At 56.6% G+C, this 23931-nt stretch overlaps 1 protein-coding gene across 1 annotated transcript; it reads right to left on the minus strand.

The window, feature by feature from the left end:
* Positions 1-1496: 1496 nt before the first annotated feature.
* Positions 1497-23908, minus strand: LOC122153104 (scavenger receptor cysteine-rich type 1 protein M130-like). The gene is given in 16 exon segments (XM_042789209.1): positions 1497-1771; positions 2478-2615; positions 3310-3624; positions 3701-3738; positions 4233-4551; positions 4906-5128; positions 5130-5221; positions 6209-6521; positions 6820-7061; positions 8448-8460; positions 8824-9059; positions 12247-12570; positions 14966-15280; positions 16089-16180; positions 18390-18523; positions 23819-23908. Coding segments are annotated over 16 exon segments (3159 nt in total).
* Between the last annotated feature and the right edge of the window lie 23 nt (positions 23909-23931).

The raw sequence follows: 23931 nt of genomic DNA on the forward strand, positions 1-23931 counted from the left end.
GATGGATGTCTCTCTCACCAAGATTATTCCCCAGGGACCATGGCCTCACGCAGCCCCACAGGCTGACCCTGAGCCTGCTGTCCCTGAGACGTGTCCCTTCCTTGCCATGGTGTCTCTGTTCTCTGCTCCCCCTGACCAGCCTCAGGGAGATGCCCTGACACCTGGTAGGGAAGCACCAGCTCTGGGTCAAAGCCCCCAGAGGCTTTTAATAAGCAAATATAAGAATGCACAGCATAAAAATGGGAATAAAAACGGAGGAAACTCCCAGCAGTTTCTGCTGCCCATGGCTCAAGGGAGACAGTCCCCTGGTGCTCGCGGCTCTCCCAGCTGCACAGACCTCTCCTCCCTCCCGGCTGCACCCAGCTGTGCAGCAGGGATGGGCTCTCCTGGCCTGGGGCTCAGGGACTGCTGTGCACCAAGCTCGGGTGTCACAGCCTTTGCGTCCTCACAGGGAAGTGCCACAGGCACCTCTTCAGCATCATCATAGCCCATGCTCCCCGGGGACAGGGACAAGGTGTCTCCTTCAGCTCCAGGGACGTCGGCACTTCTCCAGGAGCGCAGGCTGCCCCCTGCAAGCAGCAAGGTCGGACGTTTCAGTTCACCCCATGGGGTCTGTACACCACCACCCTCCCTGGTCCTCACCACATTCAGCTCCTTCTCCCACCCCCGGGCCTTTCAAAGAAAACTCCCATGCCAGGTTTCCTCTTCCCTGCAGGTTTGGGTGTCAGTAGGGTAGTGACTTGAGGGGCACCAGGGATGGCACCCTAGGAACAGGCAGCGCTCTCTTTCCCTCTCACCTCCAGGTGCAGCCCTGGGCCCTGCTCCCTCCTCTGGCATCCTGGGCATTTCCCACTCTCCCTGCCCAGGCACAGCATCCTCCCCCGCATCAGGAACCTCCCTGGCATCATCGTAGCCATCTGCTGGGTCACCTCCGGGCAGGACAAGGACGTCTGAAAGGAGAGGGGAGTTGGTGACAGTGAGAAGATCCGTCCTGCAGAGCAGAGGATGGGAGGATGTGCAGGGACACAGAGCGCAGACACTGGGCTTGGCAGAACCACAAGAGATGCCCATGTCTTCCCCTTCTCCGATGGTGACACTCAGGGACACCTCTGTCCACCCCATGTCTGCAGGGAGATCAACCCCTTCCTGCCTCCGTTACCTGGTGCTGATCCCAGACCTTTCTCCTCCTCACTGACCCCAGGGTGGGGCTGCAGCTGGGTCAGGGACTCCTCTGAATAGGAGCCTGGAGAGATGCACAGCGGGTGTTATGGAGCAAGCCCCACTGACGTGGTTCACGGTCAGCGCTGCTGGGGAAGGGGGACCCACAGAGCTGGGGCTATGTGGGGAGGAGGTCTGGGAATTCACCCTGCTCCCCCGGGACAAACCCTGTCTCAAAGGAGCTTCCAGAGCTGGCCCAGGACAGTCCCCTTCCCTCGCTCCTCGGGTGTCTCATGGGGTGCAGGGGCAGGAAGAGAGGGGCTGTCCAGCTGGGACAGTCAAAGCTGACTGGGAGAAAGCTTCTCTCCTGGGATCAGGACCTGGATGCTCTCCCCACAGCTCCCACAGCCCCAGCGCCACAGGGACCACAGGCTGGGGGTCTTCAGGGGGTCAGCTCTCGGTTGGGGCCAGAGGAAAGGGTCCTGCGGATGTGCCTCCAGGGAAGACCCACACCCACCTGAGCGATCAAACTTGGCCCGTTTCTCCCACGCTGGGCTGTACCCGATCTCCTCGTACACAGCCTCGGGGAAGGGCTCCTGGGCTCTGCTGGAGCCTGTGGACAGAGACAGGGCTGGCACAGGGACAGGCAGAGGGGCAAAGGGACCCCACTGTGCTCCCCCAAAACGGTTCCATGTGCCACCTCAGGACTGGTCCAACAGCACAGCCCCACTGCACTGTCCAGGCACAGCTGCCACATCCCCAGTGAGGGCAGCATTGGTGTGAAGATTATCTGGGGCAGCATCACCCTCACATCATCCCTTTGGAGACAGCGCTCATGCCCCTCTGGCCTGTGCACAATGTCCCCCTTGTCTCACCCTGGATATGTTCCCACATTTCCTCGTCACCTGGAGCTTGCCCCTACCTGCCCCTGTCCCACCAGGGGGTGGGCAGGGCTGGGCAGGGGGACAGCCTGGGGGCCTGACACCACGGTGATGGACCCTGCTGCCCCACACTCCTCCTAGCACCTCTCTTGCCCCAGAGCCCCCTCCAGCACTACCGAGAGCACTGCCAGCCTTGGCCATCCCCTCTCTGCCATTTCTCTCCTCACCCCATGGCTAACTGCCCCCACCTCAGGGCTCTCTCCACCCCTTGCTTCTGGTGCCCCACAGCCAGGCACTGAACGGGGAAGCACATGAGGCAGGTAGCAGCACACAGTCTCACCCTCCCGCTCTGCCTGTGCCCCTTGCTGACACCCCCTGCAGCACCCCACAGCCCTGCCAGGAGGTATCTCCCCCCAGCACCTCTGGGCAAGGACCCACCTTTGCGTCCAGCCCTGGCGCTCAGCACTTGTCCAGCCAGGAGGGCCAGGAGCAGGCAGACAAGGGTCCCCAGGATGATGCACATGATGACGGGCACTGAGACTCTCCCGCTGCTGCTCTGATGGCCTCGGGTGGGATCTGCATGGGAGACAACTTCGAAGGGGCAGCACCCAGGGGTGAGTGACAGGGAAGCTTCCACCCTCCTGGGTAAATTACAGCTCTCCCCAGCCCCCTGCCACCACTCCAGTATCTCCTCCAGGCAGTTTCACACCCCAGCTAGGAGCCCCTTCCATCCAGCTGTGGGTCACAGCCTGGCCCCGGGGGTATCCAGCCTGGGGGGAGGACAAGTTACCTGCTCGGGGTGGGGGTGTTGTCGTCCTAGGTGTAGCTGCAGAGGAGGAAAAGGAGAGCTGGGCTTAGACACTGGGTGTGTGGGTATCAGGAAACCTCCTCCCCAACACACCGTGTGTGTGTGTGTGTGTGTGTGTGTGTGTGTGTGTCTAGATGTCCCTGACACATCCAACCCAAATTGCCCCTCCTGTAGTGCCAGAAAGGGAGGCCGGGGCAGAGCCCAGCACCTCTGCTCTGGGAGGCAGACAGGATGGCAGAGGCAGCCCAGGGGATAGCCCTGGCGCTGCAGGGCCCCACGGGCAGTGGCCAGAGCACGGCCAGTTACACCGAGGCTGCTCCCTGCCTGGCACCGGGCTCCTGCACTCCACAGGAACGTTCTTTCTCTCGGGAGGTCGGGGTCCATGCCAGGACTGTGTGGACAAAAGGCCTTCCCTAGTTCCCTGCCAATACCCGAGCAAGGGCTCCCAGCCCTGCCACTCACCTGAGCAGCGCACGGCAGCATCTTCCTTGTGCCGGCAAGCCCCGCTGTCCCCGGGCCGGGCCCAGCAGTCCTGTAGGGATGGCTCCGTCCCCCGGCACTCCACCTGCTCCAGCCAGATGGGGCCCGTCCCCATCCCAAATGCAGCCTCATGCAGGGCAGACACCACAGGACCACAGCCCAGCTGCCTGCACGCCACCTCGGCATCCTGCATGTCCCACGAGTCGTCGCACACCGTCCCCCAGGAGCCACGGTGCCAGACCTCCACTCTGCCCGAGCACCCGTCCTTGCCCCCCACGGCACGAATCTTCTCCCTGGCTGGAGAAGAGTAAGACCTCCCATGGCACCGGGAGAGCAGGCAGAGCCCTGCCAGACACAGAGGGGAGCTCCCTACCTGTGCAGCTCGTGGAGTTGGGGCACTGGCGCCAGCGAGGTTGGAGGCATTTCTGTCTGTCCCCCTGAAGAAGGAAACACTGTGGTGAAGGGGCTGGTTTGGGGGATCATGCAGAAGAGAGCGGGGCTGAGCTCTGCTCGGGCGTCCCTGCACCATCTGGGGCACGGCAGCAACTGAACCCCAGTGATCCATGGGACACATGCAGGACTGTGGGGGGACCCTGATTGCTCAGCCCCAGAAGGTCCCTGGCTCACAGAGCAGCAGTAGCTTGTCTATGGAGGGGAGGCTCTTCTGAAGCCTGTCGGGTCTCTTCTGAGACCTCACCTGGAGATGCCTCTGCTTCCCCAGGCACTGGTGGCAACCTGGGTGGCAACTGCTGCTGGATGTGTGTGGCCGCGGTCACGTTTGTGCCACTGGCAGCGGAAGGGTCTGGCATGGAAAGTAAAAGCCTCTCCAAGCTCTTTCTCTGTGTTTGGCCATGCCCCGTGGGGAGCAGGATCTGGGGTGACACTGGTGCATGGGTGCCTCAGAGTTACCATTGCAGGTGATGTGGATCTCCTCTTCCAGGTATTCACATGACTGTGGATTCCAGGGCGTGGAGGGACACTGCCAGAAAGAGCTGTTTGTGTCCCCACACTGCACGCGATCCAGCCAGGCAGGGCCAGACACCCTGACAGAGGGCAGGCGTGTTTCCAGGGATCCTCCATCCCCGCAGCCCAGCTCCTTGCACGCCAGTGTCACCGTGTTGTCAGTGATGGAGTTAGAGCAAATGCTCCCCCATGTCCCGTTGTAGAAAACCTGCAGGCGCCCGGAGCAGCCGTCGCTGTTCTCCAGCCTCAGGGCCACGAACTCTGGGAAGAAAAGGCCCCAAAGCGGGAACAGGCTGATCTGGGGCTGTGGGAGCCAGGACACCTCTGCACCCCCCCAGGCCCTCAGCCCGGCAGGGGCAAGGCCACCACATCCCCCTTGCACCCAGGGGCAGAGAGAAGTCCCGGATTTACAGCCAACCCTGCCCTTCCCGCGAACCCTTGGGGACAGCTGAGCTCCCCAGGGACCCCCCGTGGGACTGAGGGTGTCCGTGCATGGGTGGGCCTTGGGCAGGAGCTCAGAGGCAGCCAGGGGCAGCCTTGGCCATGGCCGGCTCTCCCCGCGTCCTGCCCTCCCCAGGACCAGGCTCCCACCACAGCTCCTGAGGTGGCACAGACCTGAGCAGATGACTCCCGCATCCTCTTTGTGCCCGCAGTCGTGCTGCCCCCAGGGCCCAGCCGGGCAGTCCCAGAGAGCAGCTTCGGCCCCGGAGCAGTTCACACCATCCAGCCAGATCTGCCCGGAGCCTTCCCCGAAGCGAGCGGAGCTGGCTACCTCCACTGCCTCTCCGCAGCCCAGCTGGTGGCAAACGACGGCGGCATCAGACAGGTCCCAGCCGTCAGTCGCAGACAGTCCCCCAGATGCCCTGGGAGTAGATCTCCACTCTCCCCGCGCAGCGCCCGGCCCCGTTCACCAGCCGGACCCGCCGGCTCCCTGCAGAGGGTGGAAACCCCAGTCGCTGTCAGGGCCTGCCCGCCTGCGCAGACCATCACCTGGGCGCCTGGGCAGTGCCACTCACCCCAGCAAATGACTCCCACGTCCTCCGCAAGCCCTGCTGCCAGCGCAGTGCCTGGGCAGGGAGGTGTTGCAGAGGGTCAGCTTGGCCTCGTGCCCTGCACACCGGACCCCTCGCAGCCCCACGGGGCCCGTCCCTCGCTCAGGCTTTGGGGGGTTGTAGGCTGTCCCTGCCTCTCCGCACCGCAGCTGCCGGCACACCACGCTGGCCTCCTGCACGTCCCACTGCTCATCCAGGACTCTGCCCCACGCCCCATCCTGGAAGATCTCCACTCGTCCGTCGCACCGGCTCCCTCCGCCCACCAGCCGCAGGGATCCAAAGCCGGCTGGGCCTGGGGACAGCAGAGATGCCACGGCCATCAGTGGCACCGAGAGCATGGCACCCTGCAGGGAGCAGGGCGAGGGCGGATTTTCAACCAAACGGGACAAGGTGGAGGCTTGTGCTGATGAGAAGCGAGGGCAAAGCCTGGGCCCTCCCTGCAGCTCAGATCCAGGTCAGCTGCTGCTGGGGGCACCAGCTCCTGCCTGGGTGGGGGGATGAGGCTCTGCAGAGCTCTCTGTGTGGACGGGATGCAGTCGGCTGCAGCCAGAGGGATGGAGCAGAGCCCTGCAGCCCTGTCCTGGGCTCGCTGCACAGTACGAGGACAGAGGAGCCCGGGCCTGGAGGTGGTGCTGGGGCCTAAGCCACTGCCCTGGGGGCAGATGCCTGCCTCCGTTCAGTCCTCAGCTCTTCCAAAGTCGAGAGGTCAGTCTGAGCAGGGAAAGCCCTCCAGACGGCTCCTGGGGAAGCCAGGGTTTCCCCAAGGAGAAATTCAGCCTGATACGGCCATGGAACCCCTACTTTTAGTGGCTATGTTGCACACAAGTGACAAATGGAGTTCAATGCAGCATTTTTCCAGCACTAACCTGAGCAAATGACAGCAGCAGCGTTCCCTTGGGAGCACGGCAAGGCCCCCAGGGTGGTCACTGGGCACTGTTGCAGGAGGGCTTCAGTCCCGTCACAGTGGAATGAGTCTCTCCAGACAGGGCCAGTCTCTCTCCCAAAATGTTCTCCTCCAGGAATGGATTCAGCAAACCCGCAGTTGAGTTGCTGACAGAGAACGTGGGCATCCGAGAGATCCCAGCGGGAGGCACAGAGGGTCCCCCAGGTCCCCAGCACCTGGACCTCCACCCTCCCCGCACACACTGTACTGCCGTTCACCAGTCTGATCCCTGTGTACTCTGGGGACAGAGGCGGAGAAAAGAGAGTGGATTAGTGCTTCTGTACCCTCAGTAGCTGGTGGAGAGGCCAGAGGGACAACGTTCCCTTGTTCTCCTTCTGCAGTATTGTCATGCTGCAAACAAACCCATCAACGCCTCCTGTCCTCACACCCGGCCCAGCACGGTCCCTGCTCTGTTCCCCAACCCCTACCACAGCCCCGGTGTTCAACAGCCCACCCTGAGTCCTTACCTGTGCAGTTCACAACAGCGCTGTTTGCGTGGGTGCAGGGCTGGTCCCGAGGGGACCCCCTGGGGCAGGAGGTGAGGAGGGATTCATTCCCCACACACCGCAGCTCTCCATCCCACATGGGACCCACCCCTTCTCCAACGTGACTTCCTCCAGTGACAGGCAGGGCTGCACCGCATTGCAACTCCCTGCAGAGCACGTCAGCAGCCTTGGGACCAAAGTGGGAATCACAGACACTTTTCCACAGGTCCCCGTCACGGATCTCCACACGTCCTGAGCAGCGGTTCTTCCCTTCCACCAGACGGAAAAATCCTGGAAATAAAACAACAGGGAGTTCCCAGATCTTGGTGGCATTCCCATGCCCACATCCCACACCACCTCCATGCAAGCTGTGACCAAAATCACTCGCTGCACATTTTAGAAGCTATTTAAGGAGTGATGGTGTCACAAAGGCATCCAGGCCAAGTTACACACCTTCTCTCCACCATCACAGCACTCAGGGGGGTGTGTCTATTGCAGCCTCACAGCAGACTCTGCAAACCACGTTGGCACCGTTGGGACCAAAGTGTGAGTCACACACCGCTGTCCAAAGGGCCTCCTCATGGATCACTATACGTCCTCAGGAGGACCGGTGCCCTTAGAGCAGCCGGACAGATTCTGGAGCAACCAATGACCCCTGAGAGTTCCCACAGCCCTCTGGCAATACCCTGACTACATGCCAGCTGATCTCCAAGGTGGCCACAGGCAAAACAACCCTACGAGGTCCCCAGCTGCTCTCAGGGGGTGCTGGTGGCACAAACACATCAGGCCCAGACCTGCTGCTCCTCAGAAATCAGCACAGCACTTGGGGATTTGTTTCTCTTCCAACATTCACAGCCACAGGAGTCTCTCCAACAAACTGCTGCTGCTGCAGAGACCTTGGGCTGCCCAGTACTGGTCCCTGGGCACTGCAGCCCCCATAGCACTCGGGGTTTGGGGAAATGGGGCCAGGTGCGTTTGGCTGCTGCAGCTTGCTCTGCCCCGCTGAGCTCAGCGCCAGGCGTGAGGAGCCCCTTGGTGCCATGAGAAGTGCACCCCATGCCCACAGAGATCTTGGGCTGTTGGGGTGAGGCTGGTGGACGGGACATGTCACAGGACTAAGGGACTGTGAGGATGTACCCGTGGTCAGTGGCTGGGCCACCACCCTGCTCAGGAGCCTACCCAGTACAGAGGTTCTCAGCCATGGCCAGAGTGCGCTGCTGGGCATGCATGGCCCTGACCTGTGGCCAGGCAGAAGGCAGGAGAGTGGACAGAAGAGCAGCCCTGGGCTTACAGGAGCTCCCGGTGCAAGGGTAGGCAGAGAGGAGAGCCAATAAGTGCTGGCAAATCCCCCATGGCACAGAGCAGCCAGGGGCTGAGGCAGGCAGGAGAGGCTGGGTGGCAGGTCCGCACTGCCTGCACGGTGCCATGTCCCCATGAGCAGGCTCTCATGGGGTGACCCTGGGAGAGGAACAAGGTGCCACGTGCCACCCTGCTCTTCTGGCCAAACCCAGCGCTCTTCCACTCCGAGCAACCCCTTTGATTCAGCCAAGGGACTGATGTCTGTCAGCAGGGATAACCCAAAAGTAGCTCCCCATCTCACGCCCTTCCACAGGAGAGTGAGTGGCCACAGGAGTCAATTCTGGGGCCTCTGGCATGGGGGAAGCTGGCCCGCAGCACCGCCAGACAGCCCCTGGGTGAACAGGAGGAAAAAGATGGCAATTAACAGACCATGCAGGGCAGGGATGGAGGGTTCATCTGCGCCAGCTCAGGGACCAGGCACGGTAAGGCACCCTTGGGCAGGTTCTCACTGGCTTTCCTCAGGGACTGGAGACACCAGTAATGACAGTTCCAACTCAGCAGTGACACTGGCCACACTGGGCAATGCTGTGGTGCCTGACTTTTTCTCCTTGAGTGCACAGCCAGGTTCCTTCCACAGTCTGAACCTCAGAGGTATGGAAAAGGTTGTCCCCTTACCTGAACACACCACTCCAGCATCAAGGATATGACCACAGTCATGTTCACCCCATCCTCCGTGTGTGCAGTCAGACAGGGCAGATTCGGTGCCATTACAGCCAACATCATCCATCCAAATGGGGCCAGATCCTGGCCCAAAGTGTCCGTACTGAGGAGCTCCAACAGCAGACCCACAGCCCAGCTGTTTACAAACCACTGCTGCATTCTTCATGCTCCAGCAGTGACCACACACGGTCCCCCACTTGCCCTGTTGTTTCACCTCCACTCTCCCAGCACAGCGCCTGCCTCCATCCGCCAGCCTCACCTCCACAGCACCTTCAAACACTAACACAGGACCAGTCAGGGGAGCGCCGAGCACCAGCAATGTGGGTCTGGGGGAAGCCCTGTGCCCATGGAGTCAGAGGCACCAGGGTGGGAGCCCACTCCCTTCCAGGCTGTCCCCAGGGCAGTTCAGGGATCCCTTCTACCCTCATGGGCTGTGCAAGGCTGGGGGTGCCCTGCTCCAGCCCTGCTGGGTCACTTGTGGCACCACACAATTTGGCACTTCCTTCCACCCCAACGGCCCCTCGCCCCTGGCCCGTGCCCACCTAGGGCTCCTGCTCCTCCCCAGACAGCACCCTGAAAAGGGACCTGTCCCCACCAGGGCTCCCCCAGGCTCACACGGCTACTCCTCCCCAGAGCCCCCAGCTCCCCTAGACCACAGCCTGCCCTGGGCCCCTCCCAACTCACCCTCCTCCCTCAGGACTTTACGTGTCCCCTGTGGAGCAACATGATGGTCCCAGTGAGGCCTCCCAACCCATGCCCCCTCCTTGTCCTTGGGCATCAGCCCAGCCCTGACCTTGTCGGGGATCCCCCCAGGAAGGTCACCCCTTTGCGAGCCTCTGGGAACAGATTCCCCAGTTCCCTTGTCTCCACAAGCACAACCCACCCCCGTTCAGGCTGGGGTTCACCCTGACTCCAGGACAACTGTGAAGAGCCCACACCCCTTCCTAGGTACCCCGGAGTCTGGCTGTGCCTCTGGGATGACAGAACAAAGAGCCACTAGTTAAGGCACCACCAGCTCACAGGGAACATAGCTGGCAGAGCCAGGGCCCCAGGGACGGTGCCCAAGGATGGCAAATCCACACCCGGGTACCAATGGCCGGAAATGTGGGAGCCCTGGAAGCAGAAAAGCCCTTCTGCCATGCAGAGAAGCACAGGCTCAGTGAACCTGTTCACTTTCTACCCCTTGTCACATCGACACATGGGAAGAAGCCCCGTTTCCAGAGGGATCCCTGTGCTGCTCCTTGGCCCCAGGGCTTTGTGGCAGGGCAGCAGGCATTTCCCCCTGCACAACTGCACCCAGAGGAGCAGCTACAGTAACTAAGGGGACAGAGGGACTCTGTCCCCATCCTGAAACTTTCGGCAGCCGTGCACCAAATCCAGGAGGATGGAACAGAAGCAAGACATTGGCTTCTGCATCTTTTCCTGCGTAACTGCAGACTGCAGGAGACAACATCACCCCTCCTGTTCTCATGCCATGGACAGCACAGTCCCTGCCCTCCTCCCCTGCCCCCGGCACAGCCCCGGTGTTCAACAGCCCACCCTGAGTCCTTACCTGTGCAGTTCACAACAGCGCTGTTTGCGTGGGTGCAGGGCTGGTCCTCAGGGGACCCCCTGGGGCAGGAGGCGAGGAGGGATTCATTCCCCACACACCGCAGCTCTCCATCCCACATGGGACCCACCCCTTCTCCAACGTGACTTCCTCCAGTGACAGGCAGGGCTGCGCCGCACTGCAACTCCCTGCAGAGCACGTCAGCAGCCTTGGGACCAAAGTGGGAATCACAGACACTTTTCCACAGGTCCCCATCACGGATCTCCATGCGTCCTGAGCAGCGGTTCTTCCCTTCCACTAGCCGGAAAAATTCTAGAAAAAAATCTAATCAACTGGGAGTTCCCAGAGCCTTGTGGCATTCCCATGCCCACATCCCACAAAACCTCTAAGCAAGCTGTCACCAAATCACCCATTGCATATCCCAGTGATAGCTTTAAGTTTCCATGTAATATTTGCTTGAAAGGACAGATTGCGTAGAAGGTAGGTCCTTGAAACAAGCTGTTATTTTTAACAATAGTCCTATGAAGGTAGCGGTTGCTTTATTGCATAACCTTTGAAGATAGTGGGTGCTTAATTGGATAGTCTTGCACGTAGCTACTGACCATCCAAGGTCGGCTTAGATTAAGTAGTATACATGCTGAATGCCCAAAGATAATAACAAGAAGAAGAGTTGCAAAAAGACCAGAATGGACTGATTTTGTCATGTGTGAACTTAATGAAAACAACGATGAGTATCAAGATAGACAATTTTAAGAAAAGGAGAAGGTAAAGAAGATGAGCAAGGTGGAAGTAATGGCCACTGACATACTGAAACGACCACCAGGATGCACAACCACGCATGTGTAAAGGGCATTATAGTATTAAAAGGAGTACCAGGGAAGGCTTGTATTTATGTATATACTCGCCATAAAGATAATGAATATGAATGACTTTTTCCTATATTGACAGGATACAAACAAGTTCAGGGAGTCAGTGCTAGGTGGAATTAAGCCTCACTGGCCTGGCATGAGTGAAGGAATGCTTCCTTCAGAAACCGTAAACCTTGGTCTCTGAGAGTTTCCTTACAGACTGACTTTTGCATTAATGAAAGAGGAAGCTGTTGGGGGAGTGTTAATGTCAAAAAAGCATCCAGGCTAAGTTACACACCTTCCCTACACCATCAGAGCACTCAGGGGGGTGTGTCTATTGCAGACCCACAGCAGACTCTGCAAACCACGTTGGCACCGTTGGGACCAAAGTGTGAGTCACACACCGCTGTCCAAAGGGCCTCCTCATGGATCACTATACGTCCTCAGGAGGACCGGTGCCCTTAGAGCAGCCGGACAGATTCTGGAGCAACCAATGACCCCTGAGAGTTCCCACAGCCCTCTGGCAATACCCTGACTACATGCCAGCTGATCTCCAAGGTGGCCACAGGCAAAACAACCCTACGAGGTCCCCAGCTGCTCTCAGGGGGTGCTGGTGGCACAAACACATCAGCCAATGGTCCTGTGTCTGCTAAGGGGGACAACCGAAAAGTAGCTCCCCATCTCACGCCCTTCCCCAGGACAGTGGGTGGCCACAGGAGTCACTTCTGGTGCCTCTGGCATGGGGACAGCTGGCCCTGAGCACTGCCAGACAGCTCCTGGGTGAACAGGAGGAGAAAGATGGCAATCAACAGACCATGCAGGGCAGGGATAGAGGGTTCATCTGTGCCAGCTCAGGGACCAGGCACAGTAAGGCACCCTTGGGCAGGTTCCCACTGGCTTTCCCCAGGGACTGGAGACACCAGTAATGACAGTTCCAGCTCAGCAGTGTGACAGGCCACACTGGGCAATGCTCCGATGCCTGACTGTTGCTCCATGAGGGCACAGCCAGGTTCCTTCCACAATCTGAGCCCCAGAGGTATGGAATAGGTTGTCCCCTTACCTGAACACACCACTCCAGCATCAAGGATATGATCACAGTTATGTTCACCCCATCCTCCGTGTGTGCAGTCAGACAGGGCAGATTCGGTGCCATTACAGCCAACATCATCCATCCAAATGGGGCCAGATCCTCGCCCAAAGTGTCCGTACTGAGGAGCTCCAACAGCAGACCCACAGCCCAGCTGCTTACAAACCACTGCTGCATCCTTCATGCTCCAGTAGTGACCACACACGGTCCCCCACTTGCCCTGTTGTTTCACCTCCACTCTCCCAGCACAGCGACTGCCGCCGTCCGCCAGCCTCACCTCCACAGCACCTTCAAACACTGACACAGGACCAGTCAGGACAGTGCTCAGCACCAGCACCGCGGGTCTCGGGGAAGCCCTGTGCAGGTGGAGTCAGAGGCACCAGGGTGGGAGCCCCCTCCCATCCAGGCTGTCCCCAGGGCAGTTCAGGGGTCCCTTCTATCCTCATGGGCTGTGCAAGGCTGAGGGTTCCCAGCTCCGGCCCTGCTGGGTCATTTGTGGCACCACACAATTTGGCACTTCCTATCACCCCAACGGCCCCTCGCCCCTGACCCATGCCCAATTAGGGCTCCTGCTCCTCCCCAGACAGCACCCTGAAAAGGGGCCTGTCCCCACCAGGGATCCCCCAGGCTCACATGGCTACTCCTCCCCAGAGCCCCCAGCTCCCCTGGACCACAGCCTGCCTTGGGCCCCTCCCAACTCACCCTCTTCCCTCACGACTTTCCGTGTCCCCTGTGGAGCAACATGATGGTCCCAGTGAGGCCTCCCAACCCATGCCCCCTCCTTGTCCTTGGGCATCAGCCCAAACCTGACCTTGTCTGGGATCCCCCCAGGAAGGTCACCCCTTTGCGAGCCTCTGGGAACAGATACCCCAGTTCCCTTGTCTCCACAAGCACAACCCACCCCCGGTCAGGCCGGGGATCACCCTGACTCCGGGACAAGAGTGAAGAGCCCACACCCCTTCCTGGGTACCCCGGAGGCTGGCTGTGCCTCTGGGATGACAGAACAAAGAGCCACCAGTTAAGGCACCACCAGCTCACAGGGAACATAGCTGGCAGAGCCAGGGCCCCAGGGACGGTGCCCAAGGATGGCAAATCCACACCCGGGTACCAACGGCCAGAAACGTGGGAGCCCTGGAAGCAGAAAAGCCCTTCTGCCACGCAGAGAAGCACAGGCTCAGTGAACCTGTTCACTTTCTAGCCCTTGTCACATCGACACATGGGAAGAAGCCCCATTTCCAGAGGGATCCCTGTGCTGCTCCTTGGCCCCAGGGCTTTGTGGCAGGGCAGCAGGCATTTCCCCCTGCACAACTGCACCCAGAGGAGCAGCTACAGTAACTAAGGGGACAGAGGGACTCTGTTCCCATCCTGAACCTTTCGGCAGCCGTGCACCAAATGCAGGAGGATGGAACAGAAGCGAGACATTGGCTTCTGCATCTTTTCCTGCGTAACTGCAGACTGCAGGAGACAACATCACCCCTCCTGTTCTCAGGCCAAGGCCAGCACAGTCCCTGCCCTCCTCCCCTGCCCCTGGCACAGCCCAGGTGTTCAACAGCCCACCCTGAGTCCTTACCTGTGCAGTTCACAACAGCGCTGTTTGCGTGGGTGCAGGGCTGGTCCTCAGGGGGACCCCCTGGGGCAGGAGGCGAGGAGGGATTCATTCCCCACACACCGCAGCTCTCCATCCCACATGGGACCCACCCCTTCTCCAACGTGACTTCCTCCAGTGACAGGCAGGGCTGCGCCGCACTGCAACTCCCTGCAGAGCACGTCAGCAGCCTTGGGACCAAAGTGGGAATCACAGACACTTTTCCACAGGTCCCCATCATAGATCTCCACACGTCCTGAGCAGCGGTTCTTCCCTTCCACCAGACGGAAAAATTCTGGAAATAAATCAACTGGGAGTTCCCAGAGCCTTGTGGCATTCCCATGCCCACATCCCACACCACCTCCATGCAAGCTGTGACCAGGATCACCCATGGAACATGCAGAAGAAGCTGTTGGGGAAGTGTTGGTGTCACAAACACATCCAGGCCCCCCTGCACCCCTTCTCTACACCATCAGAAGTTCCAAAGGTATGTGTCTGTTACAGCACCAGGCACTGCTCAGACAAACTGCTGCTGCACAAGGTGCCCTGTGCCGACTGGCATGGTCCCCCCAGCACTGCAGTGGTGTGTGCAGTTTGGGTCCAAGGCTGTTCCTCTGCCCAGGGACAGCACTTGTACTCCATGAAAAGCCAGTCTGATTCAGCTGAGGTACTCATGCCTGTGAGGGGGAATGACCCACAGGGACCAGCCACCTCATGCCGTTCCTCCAAGTTGTGATGTTCTGAGAAAGTCCCACCCTGGTTTCTCCAGCACAGGGCCCTGAGCACTGTTGGCTGGGAATGGGCAGACTGGGTGGAGACCAGTGGATACCAGTGGACACACTGGGGCAGAGACAGGGTGTTCGTTTGCAGCCTAAGACACTGGCAGAAGAGGGGCTGAGACACTGTAGCAGGGTTAGTTCACCCTTGGGTAGGCTCACTCGGGGCTTTCCCCAGGGACTGGGGACACCAGCAATGACAGTCCCAGCTCAGCAGTGTGACTGGCCACATTGAGCAGTGCTCCAGTGTCCGCTCATTGCTCCCTGAGGGCACAGCCAGATCCTTTCCACAATCCCAGACCCAGAAGTATGGAATAGGTTGTCTCTTTACCTGAACACATCACTCCAGCATCCTCAGAATGTCCACAGTCATGTTCACCCCATCCTCTGTGTGTGCAGTCAGACAGGGCAGATTCAGTGCCATTACAGCCAACATCATCCATCCAAATGGGGCCAGATCCTGGCCCAAAGTGTCCATACCGAGGAGCTCCAACAGCAGACCCACAGTCCAGCTGTTTACAAACCACTGCTGCATTCTTCATGCTCCAGTAGTCATCACACACTGTCCCCCACTTGCCCTGATGTTTCACCTCCACTCTCCCAGCACAACGCCTGTCTCCGTCTGCCAGCCTCACCTCCACAGCACCTTCAAACACCAAGATGGGATGGGTCAGGGGATCACTGAGCCCCAGACTGTGGGTCTGGGGGAGCCCACTGCCAAGGTAGAGTCAGAGGCACCAGGGTGGGAGCCCACTCCCCTCCAGGCTGTCCCCAGGGCAGTTCAGGGGTCCCTTCTATCCTCATGGGCTGTGCAAGGCTGGGGGTGCCCAGCTCCAGACCTGCTGAGTCATTCACCATCCCACCACACAAGGCACCTTTTCCCACCCCAATGGCCACCTGCCTCCTGCCCATGCCCACCCGCACACTGCCCAGCCCTGCACTGGACACCTGCTCCTCCCCAGCACCCCCTGAACAGCCCCGTGTACCCAGGCCTGCAGCTTCCCATGCAACTGCCTGCCCCAGCACCAGCCAAACCCACCCCCATGCCCAGGGCTTTCCGTGTTCCCACTGAGACGATCCAGAGGATCCCCCCACCCACATCCTCTTCTCATCCCTGGTGTCAGCCCAGTCCCTGCACTGGGCCAGATCCCCCAGGAAGGGTGTCTCTCTGCTGTAGATACCCTGGTCCCCATCTCTCCATGGGGTACAAACTGTCTTCATGGGTTCAGGGCTCCCCTGGAAAAAGGGGGCAGTGAACAGTGTAAAATCCCTTCAGGACACCCAAGACATTAGCAGTGTCCCGGGGAGGATCTCTGGGTGCTGCCATCACCTGAAAGGCCACCACCGACTCCAGAGGCACAGTGCGAGGGGACAGGGGGTCCCAAAAGGTACCCCAGGACAGGGTGTCTATGAATCCAGCCAGGCACAGGCTGCCCTAGACACTGAAACCCTACAAAAGGAGATACTGTCTCCCACCCAGATGGGCCCAGGGAAGGGCACAGGGTCCACGGACTTGAGCACGTTGTGTCCATCATCTCTGTAGCACCTGCAAAGAATCCCCATTCCCAAACAGATCCCGATGACCACGCTGGTACCCGCTATTCCTGGGCTGTGGGACAAGGGAGCCGGCACTTACCCCTGCACAGCTGTACCCAGAGGAGCAGCCCCAGCACCTGAGGGGACAGCAGTCCCTCTGTTCCCATCCTGAGCCTCCTGCCCTGCCAGCACATCCCTGCCGCACCGCACTCCTGTCACAGGTCCTGGGGACTCACGGGGACAAAGATGAAGGGAGGGCAATATAGCTCTGCAGATGCCAGGCCAGCTACGGGAGGAGCCAATCAAAGCAGCAGCACCTTTTTAGACATTATCGGGAGTTATCTCCCCTCCGACACAGCCCAGCCCTCCAATGAACGTCTCCAGTGCCATGCATGACCATATATGAGGGATGGCTCTGCTGCAGGTGTCACATCACTGTGGTGGTGCGGCGTCACAGGACAGGGCTGGCTGTAGTGGGGGAAATGGGTTTTTCATGCCTTGAACCCTGCTGTGTGGGCCAGGAGCACTGAGCATCTCCTATACTCGGCACATCCAAGAGCCCAAGGTGTGAGTGCCCAGCCATCCCCATGCCACGGGAACCACGGGGCTGGGACGGCACTGGGGGTAGTGTCGGGGGGGAAGGAAAGAGCCCCTGCCCCTGCTTCAGACCCCTCTGTGCTGGGAGCAGGCAGCGGGGAAAGGGCCTCAGCCCAGGCCAGAGCCCCATCCCAGGAGCGCTGGCTCACCCGTCCCTCCCTGGAGAGCCCCATGGAAGGTCCCTTCAAACGAGCTGGGGCTGGTCCATGTCCCTGTCCTGGCAGCAGACAAGCAGCTCAGACGGATCCCTGACTCTCAGCATGTCACTGAGGGGCCGTTATTCCCCGCGGGGGGCTCGGGAGCTGCAGCCTGCAGGTGCACAAACCACAGCCCACGTGGCCTCACAGAGCTCCTTGCACTCCCCCCCACAAGCGCCCAGTCAGGAAGTCTGTGGTTTCCTCCTGGAGCTGAGCCCAGGCACATCCCCGCGGTGCCCCCGAGCCACCCCCACCCCGACTGCTCCAGCCAGGGCTGCAGGGGCTGCTCCTTCTGACACAGAAATTCACTCAACACTTAGAATCCAGTAGAACTGCTGAGCAGGTATTCTTTATTAGCAGCACTGGGCAGCACTGGGGATCGCTCCACCACGAGTGCTCCCACAGACAGGTACAATCGCAGAGAATATGTGCTGTGAGCTTGTACATATTCAGTAGATTTCTGAGAACTAATCTACATATACATAAGATTTCCTAGAATTTATCTACATAGTCCGAGCATGTGTGATAAAATTAGGGTTAGGGTCTTTTCCCCCTCTGGTGGTCACTCATAGTCTTCCTCACAGTGTCCTGGTGATTGAACTTTGGGATTCCTTTGCCCACATATGGTCATGCAGTTAGCTCATCCATTCTTTGGCCCTGGGATGCTCCAAGAAGGTCAGTTTAAACTAATTCCCAGGTGATTATCTTGACAGTGGCGTCTTAGGCCCTTGTTATCAGGGGTACTCAGGAAACTTAAGGAACCATCTCAAGGCCTACTTACATTTTCTAAGGGAGACATTGCATATTTCAAAATATCTTGATATTAATTCTGCCTAGCAGTTGACTAAACTATGTGAGTGAAAGGAAGAAAATAATATGAGTAGAACATGCTGACCAACTAGGATTCTACCATAAACAACTTCTTTGCTCTAAACAAGAGAAATAGTTTTGGCCTTCTCTCACTTCCTTCTCAAACTTTCAGTCCTTGACTGGGCTCCATCTCCACCACTGTTCCCAAATCCGTGGTCAATTCCCTGCAGGACACCAGGGCCATCTCCTGCCAAGGGTGTGTGGCTCAGCCTGCACTATGGGACCCTCCTGGGCAGCAGAGCTTGTGTCCACATGGAAGCAGCTGCCTGGGGCGGTGGGTTTCTCTATGCTGTGCTGTACACAGCCAGTACATTGTCACTACGGCTCCACCAAGGCAATGCTGTTGACCAGTTCTTCTGGGAAATTCCCCAAATCCTCAAGCTTGTCTGCTCAGACTCCTACCTCAGGGAAGTTCAGCTTATCGTGGTTAGTGTCTTTGTTGCATTTGGCTGCCTTGTTTTCATTGCACTGTGCTAGGCACAAAGCTTGAGGGCAGTGCTGAGGATCCCCTCTGAGCAGGGACGGCACAAAGCCTTCTCCACATCCCTCCCTCACCTGGCCATAATCTCCCTGGTTCTCAGCACTGCCATGTTTGCCTCCCTCAAGCCCCCCTCCATCTCCTCCCCATCCCTGGTCCTGGTGCTGTCCGTTCTGTACTCGGTGGTGCCTCCTGCAGTAAACCCCCTCACCTACAGCATGAGGAACCAGCAGCTCAAGGATGCCCTATGGAAACTGACCCAAGGGATGTAGTTTCACTGACAACAACCTGTCTCAAGTCACTTCACATTTCCCAGAGTTTATCTTAGGCCAGGAGTCTGCTATTTTCCCTGTAATAATCCTACATATAGATAATTTTCTGGACTTATACTACCTCTCTTGAGGATTTTTCCTGTTGTGTCTTACTCTTGCACCACACTGTGTCAGGTGTGACGTGTCCAATAGCAGCTCTTGAATAAAATGGGATCTCCTGGGTGCAGTGCCTGAAGGCTGGGTTCTGCCTCCAAAGTGGCTGCCAATAAAATGTCTAAGGAATTGGTCTTTTAAAATTCTTTTCTCCTTATGTTCTCCCTGTATTTGGAGTTAAGATCACAGTACCATTGGGTTCCACTGGACAAAAAGTTCTGCTTTTAAAGGCTCTCTTCTTGGTGTAAGATGGTGCATGAGCTCCCCACTACCTCCTCAGGCTGCTTCATATATGCCAGGACTCATGGCATATAGCTGTCTTTATGGAAAATAATTTGGTCAGGAGAGGAGTAGGGGTCACCACATGCCCTGGGGTGGGAATGAATGGACACACATAAAGTGAAACACCCTTGAAGTTGATGTCCCCCAAAAGCAAAGCACTAAATCAAGGTATATGCAAGCAAGGACTCTGCAGTGCCCTGGGGGTCAGTGTGAACCCAGTGGGCATGGGAAAGGGAGACTGGAGAGGTGCAGGAGCTGCCTGAGGAGGCCCAGGGCCAGGACTCTTGTGCTGTGCTGGGGAGCAGGGCTGGTGGGGGAAGGGAAGGGTGTAAATGCAGTCGAGGTTAGGGACAACCTACCAGATGAATGCAGCAGAGCTAGAGACTGACTGGCCTCTGTTTCCTCCTGCCCTTTTGGCCAGCATCAGCCCTGGTGCTTGTGGGAAGGATGATCCCCCTGTCTGACCTCCAGGAGCTGCTGTGCCCTTCTGAGGAGCTGGAGCTGTGGTTGAGTGCCCAGAGTGCTGCAGCACCCTGTGGTGGGCACTGCCCTGGGGCCAGGGCAGGTGGGGAGAGCTGGGCTGGGGCTGGGCTGGGCTGGAAAAGTCCTGGAAGAGGAAACACCAGTGATACCCAACTCTACCACCATTACTAATAAAAAATAAACCAGTTTCCTACTGACACTCATGACACACCAAGTCCCGTAGCTCTTGCCACAGCCAGTCTCTCAGCCAAGCCCCGTCTCAGACAGCTCCAGCTAGATCAGGTGCTCATGGGCTTGTCTTGACAAATACTGAAAATATCCATTGAGTGAGATCCCACCAACTGGCCAGGGTCCTTGATGCAGAGTTTGGCTCTGAGGGATTTCTCAGAACCCCAGCTCTCTCAGCCACTCCTTGTCCATAATGTGCTCCAGGCCCCAACCATCCTTCTGGCCTCCGCAGGACTCTCTCCAGTCTGTCAGGATCTTTCTTGTGCTGAGGAACCCCGTACTGGACACAGCAGTCCTGATGTGGTCCTGTGGTGTGTTAACTTTGACCAGCAGCCAGACAGCCACCCAGCTGCTCACTCACTCAGCCCACTCAACAGGACAAGAGGGAAAGCTCATGGATCGAGATGTGTGTGGGTCAAAGGAGAAACCAGAAACGATGACACTGTGGTAGGTGTTCAGTTTGGTTTACCCCAGCCAGCAGCTAAGCACCCACAGAGTCATTTGCTCACTGTCCTCTGCCCCCCACGACCCCAGCAGGACAGGGGAGGGAATTGGAAGTGCAAAAGCAGGAAAACTCATGGGTCAAGACAAAGAGAGTTTAATAGGTGAAGCAATATCTGCGTGTGCAAGCAAAGCAAAATGGGGAGTTCATGCACAATGTCTCATCAGCAACAGATCTTTAGTCATTGCTAGGAAAGTACGGCTTGGGAAGACAAATGCCACGACTACAAAAATCTCCACTTTTTCCTCTTTCATTGAGTTTGGGGTTTTTTTTGGTTTTTTTTTTTTTTTTTTGGGGGGGGGGTTTAGTTTGTTTTTGGTTTTGTTTTTTATTATTATTATTTGTTGGTGTTTTTTGTTTGTTTTGTTTAGGTTTGTTTTTTTTCTTTGATTTTTTTTTTCTTTTTTTTTTTTTTTTTTTTTTCTGAGCCTGACATCATATGGAATGGAAAATCTCTTTGATCCTTTGGGGTCAGCTGTCCCAGCTGTGCCCCTGACAACTTCTTGTGTACCCCCAGCCTTCTTGCTGCAGGGGCAGAGTGGGAAAAAGAGAAAGCCTTCATGCTCTGCAAGGGCTGTTCAGCAACATCCAAAACTCTGATGTGTTATCAGTGCTGGTTTAGTAACAAATCCACAGCACATCACCCTATGGGCTGCTATGAAGAAAATCAACTCCATCCCAGCCATTTACAGGTCATACAGCCAGAGTGAGGAGTCAACAATTTCTTAATTGAATGATCGCAGGAAATCAGTGGATCACACAACCTGGCTCTTCTGGAGGACACAGTTTCCTTGGTATTCACTGCTCATGTAGTTCAGCAGCATGCAAACCACCCAGGACGTTTCTTGTGGAGTTTGTGGAAATATTCTTAGCACAGATGGACAAACAGTCCTTTCAGTCTGCTCACCTGGACCTGGTATTCCCAAAAGAGCTGGTCAGGGATGTGAATACCATTGTCAGGGCGTGACCATGAAATCCTGGTCTCCCAGATCCCCAGGGATGTGGAGAAGGAGAGGAGCAGAGCACAGGCCCTGGACCTCAGGGAAGGAGAACTTGGCCTCTCGAGGGCACTGCCAGGGGGGATCCCGTGGGCGCAGTGTCAGGGCACTGAGAGCATCCATAGGCCTCCATCGTCCCTGGCCAGCCCAACCTCGGGTCTGGGCCCACACCTCTGTCCCTGGGCCCAGGAGACCATTGAAGCCCAAGCCAGAGTTTCAACACCAGCTTGATCTACGCAGGAGGTGTACTGGTTTCCAGACCAGCCACGGACACAGCCTTGCCTGTCAATGAACCCTGTGGATTTGGGCTTTCAGTCTCACTTCCCAGCTTAGTTCTTTACGGGGTGTACAATGAAATGACACTGTGGCCTCCAAGTGCCAGACCCCCACTGATTCACAGAGGCCTAGGGCCTTTCTGCTTCCTTTCTTCCCATCACTTGGTCAGGTTTGGGGAGGAGAAGAAGGAAAAGCAGGGCAGGTTCCTGGGTACCAGTGACTGGATGTGGGGACCAGAGCCTTCACAAGTGAAATGATCAAAAAGATATGTTAGATCAAAACTTTCATTCTGAGCTTCTTTCTTAGAGGCTTAAATCTTCAGCAGTGACATGGAAGCTCTGAGATCCCTCCATCTCCCTCTCTTTTAGTAATTAAGTTGACAGTACCCAAGTCAGACTTCCTTTCTTTTTTTACAGCCTAGAGCACCCCCTGGTCTGGAGATGTGCCAGGAATCTTACAGAAGAATCTTCTGCACAAGAAGGTGGATGTTCCCAGGAATCTCAGGAGGAATGGCATACTGATAGCTGTGTTCAGGGAGCTGGTCAAATGTCTCATCTTCGTTTCTGTAATGGTGGCTTAGATGCCTGGCTCATGTGTAAACTCTCTATGTGAATGTTGACATTTACTGAGCTACCTGGTCTGACCTCAGAGCTGGCCCTGCTTTGAGCTGGGCATTGGACTCGAGGCTTCCTGAGCTCCCTTTTACCCTGAATTGTCCTATGACATAGAGGCCCTCACCTCCGTCTTAGTTTCTTCTTGTAGGGCATGTTGCAAGGCACAGGCTCATGGAAGGATTGGTGGGGAAGAGATTTCTAGGGGTCTCTAGTCCAGCCTCCAGGCTGGCTGTGACTTTGTAGAGCTGAAACCCGAAGCGCTCCAAAGGTGGAGATCACAGCAATGTTCCTCCTAGTCCATTCTATTTCTCCTGAGGCTCAGTCTAGAGCTCCCAAAAGGTAGTTTGTGACTGGTGCCCCTGTCATATCATTGGCCACTGCAGAAGAGAGCTTGGCTCCACCATCTCTGCAGGTAGCTGTTGGCTTTTATTAGGTTGCCCTGTTGTGGGAATAGAATGGAAAATTGCCGAGGAGGATTGTAAATATGCTCAAGTGACTTGCAGCTGAGGTGCCAAAAAACACATATATCACACTAATTGTGGTTTACCTCTGTGTGCTTGACAGGTAGAATGTCTGTGCTTAGATAACAGAGGCCTGTGAGAAACACAGAGGCACCTTATTGAACATCCTTGAGATTCCTGCCCTGCTGTGGGAAAGATCAAAGCACAATGGAAAAGTAGACCTGTGAAAATCCCAGATATATACAGGCAAAAGCAGTAGGCCAGAGATCTTTTCTTTTTTGATGTAACCATTCTCCCAATAGATACCATGTGGGGTCTAAAGAATTTTTCATGTCTATTTTCCTAATTTTTGTCAATTCATCCACTTTTTGGTTCCAGTTTGTGGCTGGTTTATTGTCACATGCCTGTGTGGAGCGACGGAGGAATGACACGCCGAGACGGACTCAATGTGGGTGATAGAGCATCATATATCTTTATTGGACCAGGGTACATATATTTATACAGACAATGATAATTATTATGCCTACTAGTCACTAGCTGATTGGCTTAAGCTCTAAAGGTCGTATTCGCACGGTCCACCTACTTAGCTAACAGCACAAGCTTCTCATAACACTAAGTTTCTCATGCCACTATTTCTAATTCCTCTTAACTTGTTTTCAATACACAACGGTACCATAACACAAAGTTTCTCAGACCACCGTTACCATAACAAGAAGTTTCTGAGGCCACTATTTCTAATTCCTCTTAACTTGTTTTTGACACACCACGATACACAAGGCCGAAGTGTCCTTGACATTCTTCATGTATCAGCAGCTGCGAGCAGCTGCAGGCAAACCCTAGTGAGGCCCAGCATCAGCGAGGCAGCATCAGCCCTTAGAACAGGCTCTGATCGTACAACTGCTCGGTGGGCTCATGACCCTTGTCTCTGTGCCATTCTCCAATAGTTCCCTCTTTTTCTTTTTGTACGAGCAGAGCCTGCCCCAACGTTTGTTCAAAGATTTTCTTAATACATGATAAAGCACAACTTAAACATGCAAGCCCAATAATGACAAAGATCAGAATAAGAAGCAAACTTTGGAAAGGCCTTTTAACCATCCACCTAATCCCATCCAGTTAGTGAGTCCGTCTAGTCCAAAGAACCCCACATCTTGTTTTATCTTTTGGGTATGTTCTACAAGCTGTTTAAGTTCCGTATGAATTGACCTCGATTTGTCTTCCAAATCCATACAACACATACCCTCAAAATCCTCACAGCCATGACCATGCGCCAAGAGTAGGAAATCGATGGCCATTCGATTTGTAATATGGCATGCTGGATTTCGTTCATACCCTCGGCTAGGCCTGAAAGTA

Source organism: Tyto alba, unplaced genomic scaffold (assembly GCF_018691265.1).
Source record: "Tyto alba isolate M040663 unplaced genomic scaffold, T.alba_DEE_v4.0 Super-Scaffold_15, whole genome shotgun sequence".
Lineage (NCBI taxonomy): Eukaryota > Metazoa > Chordata > Aves > Strigiformes > Tytonidae > Tyto > Tyto alba.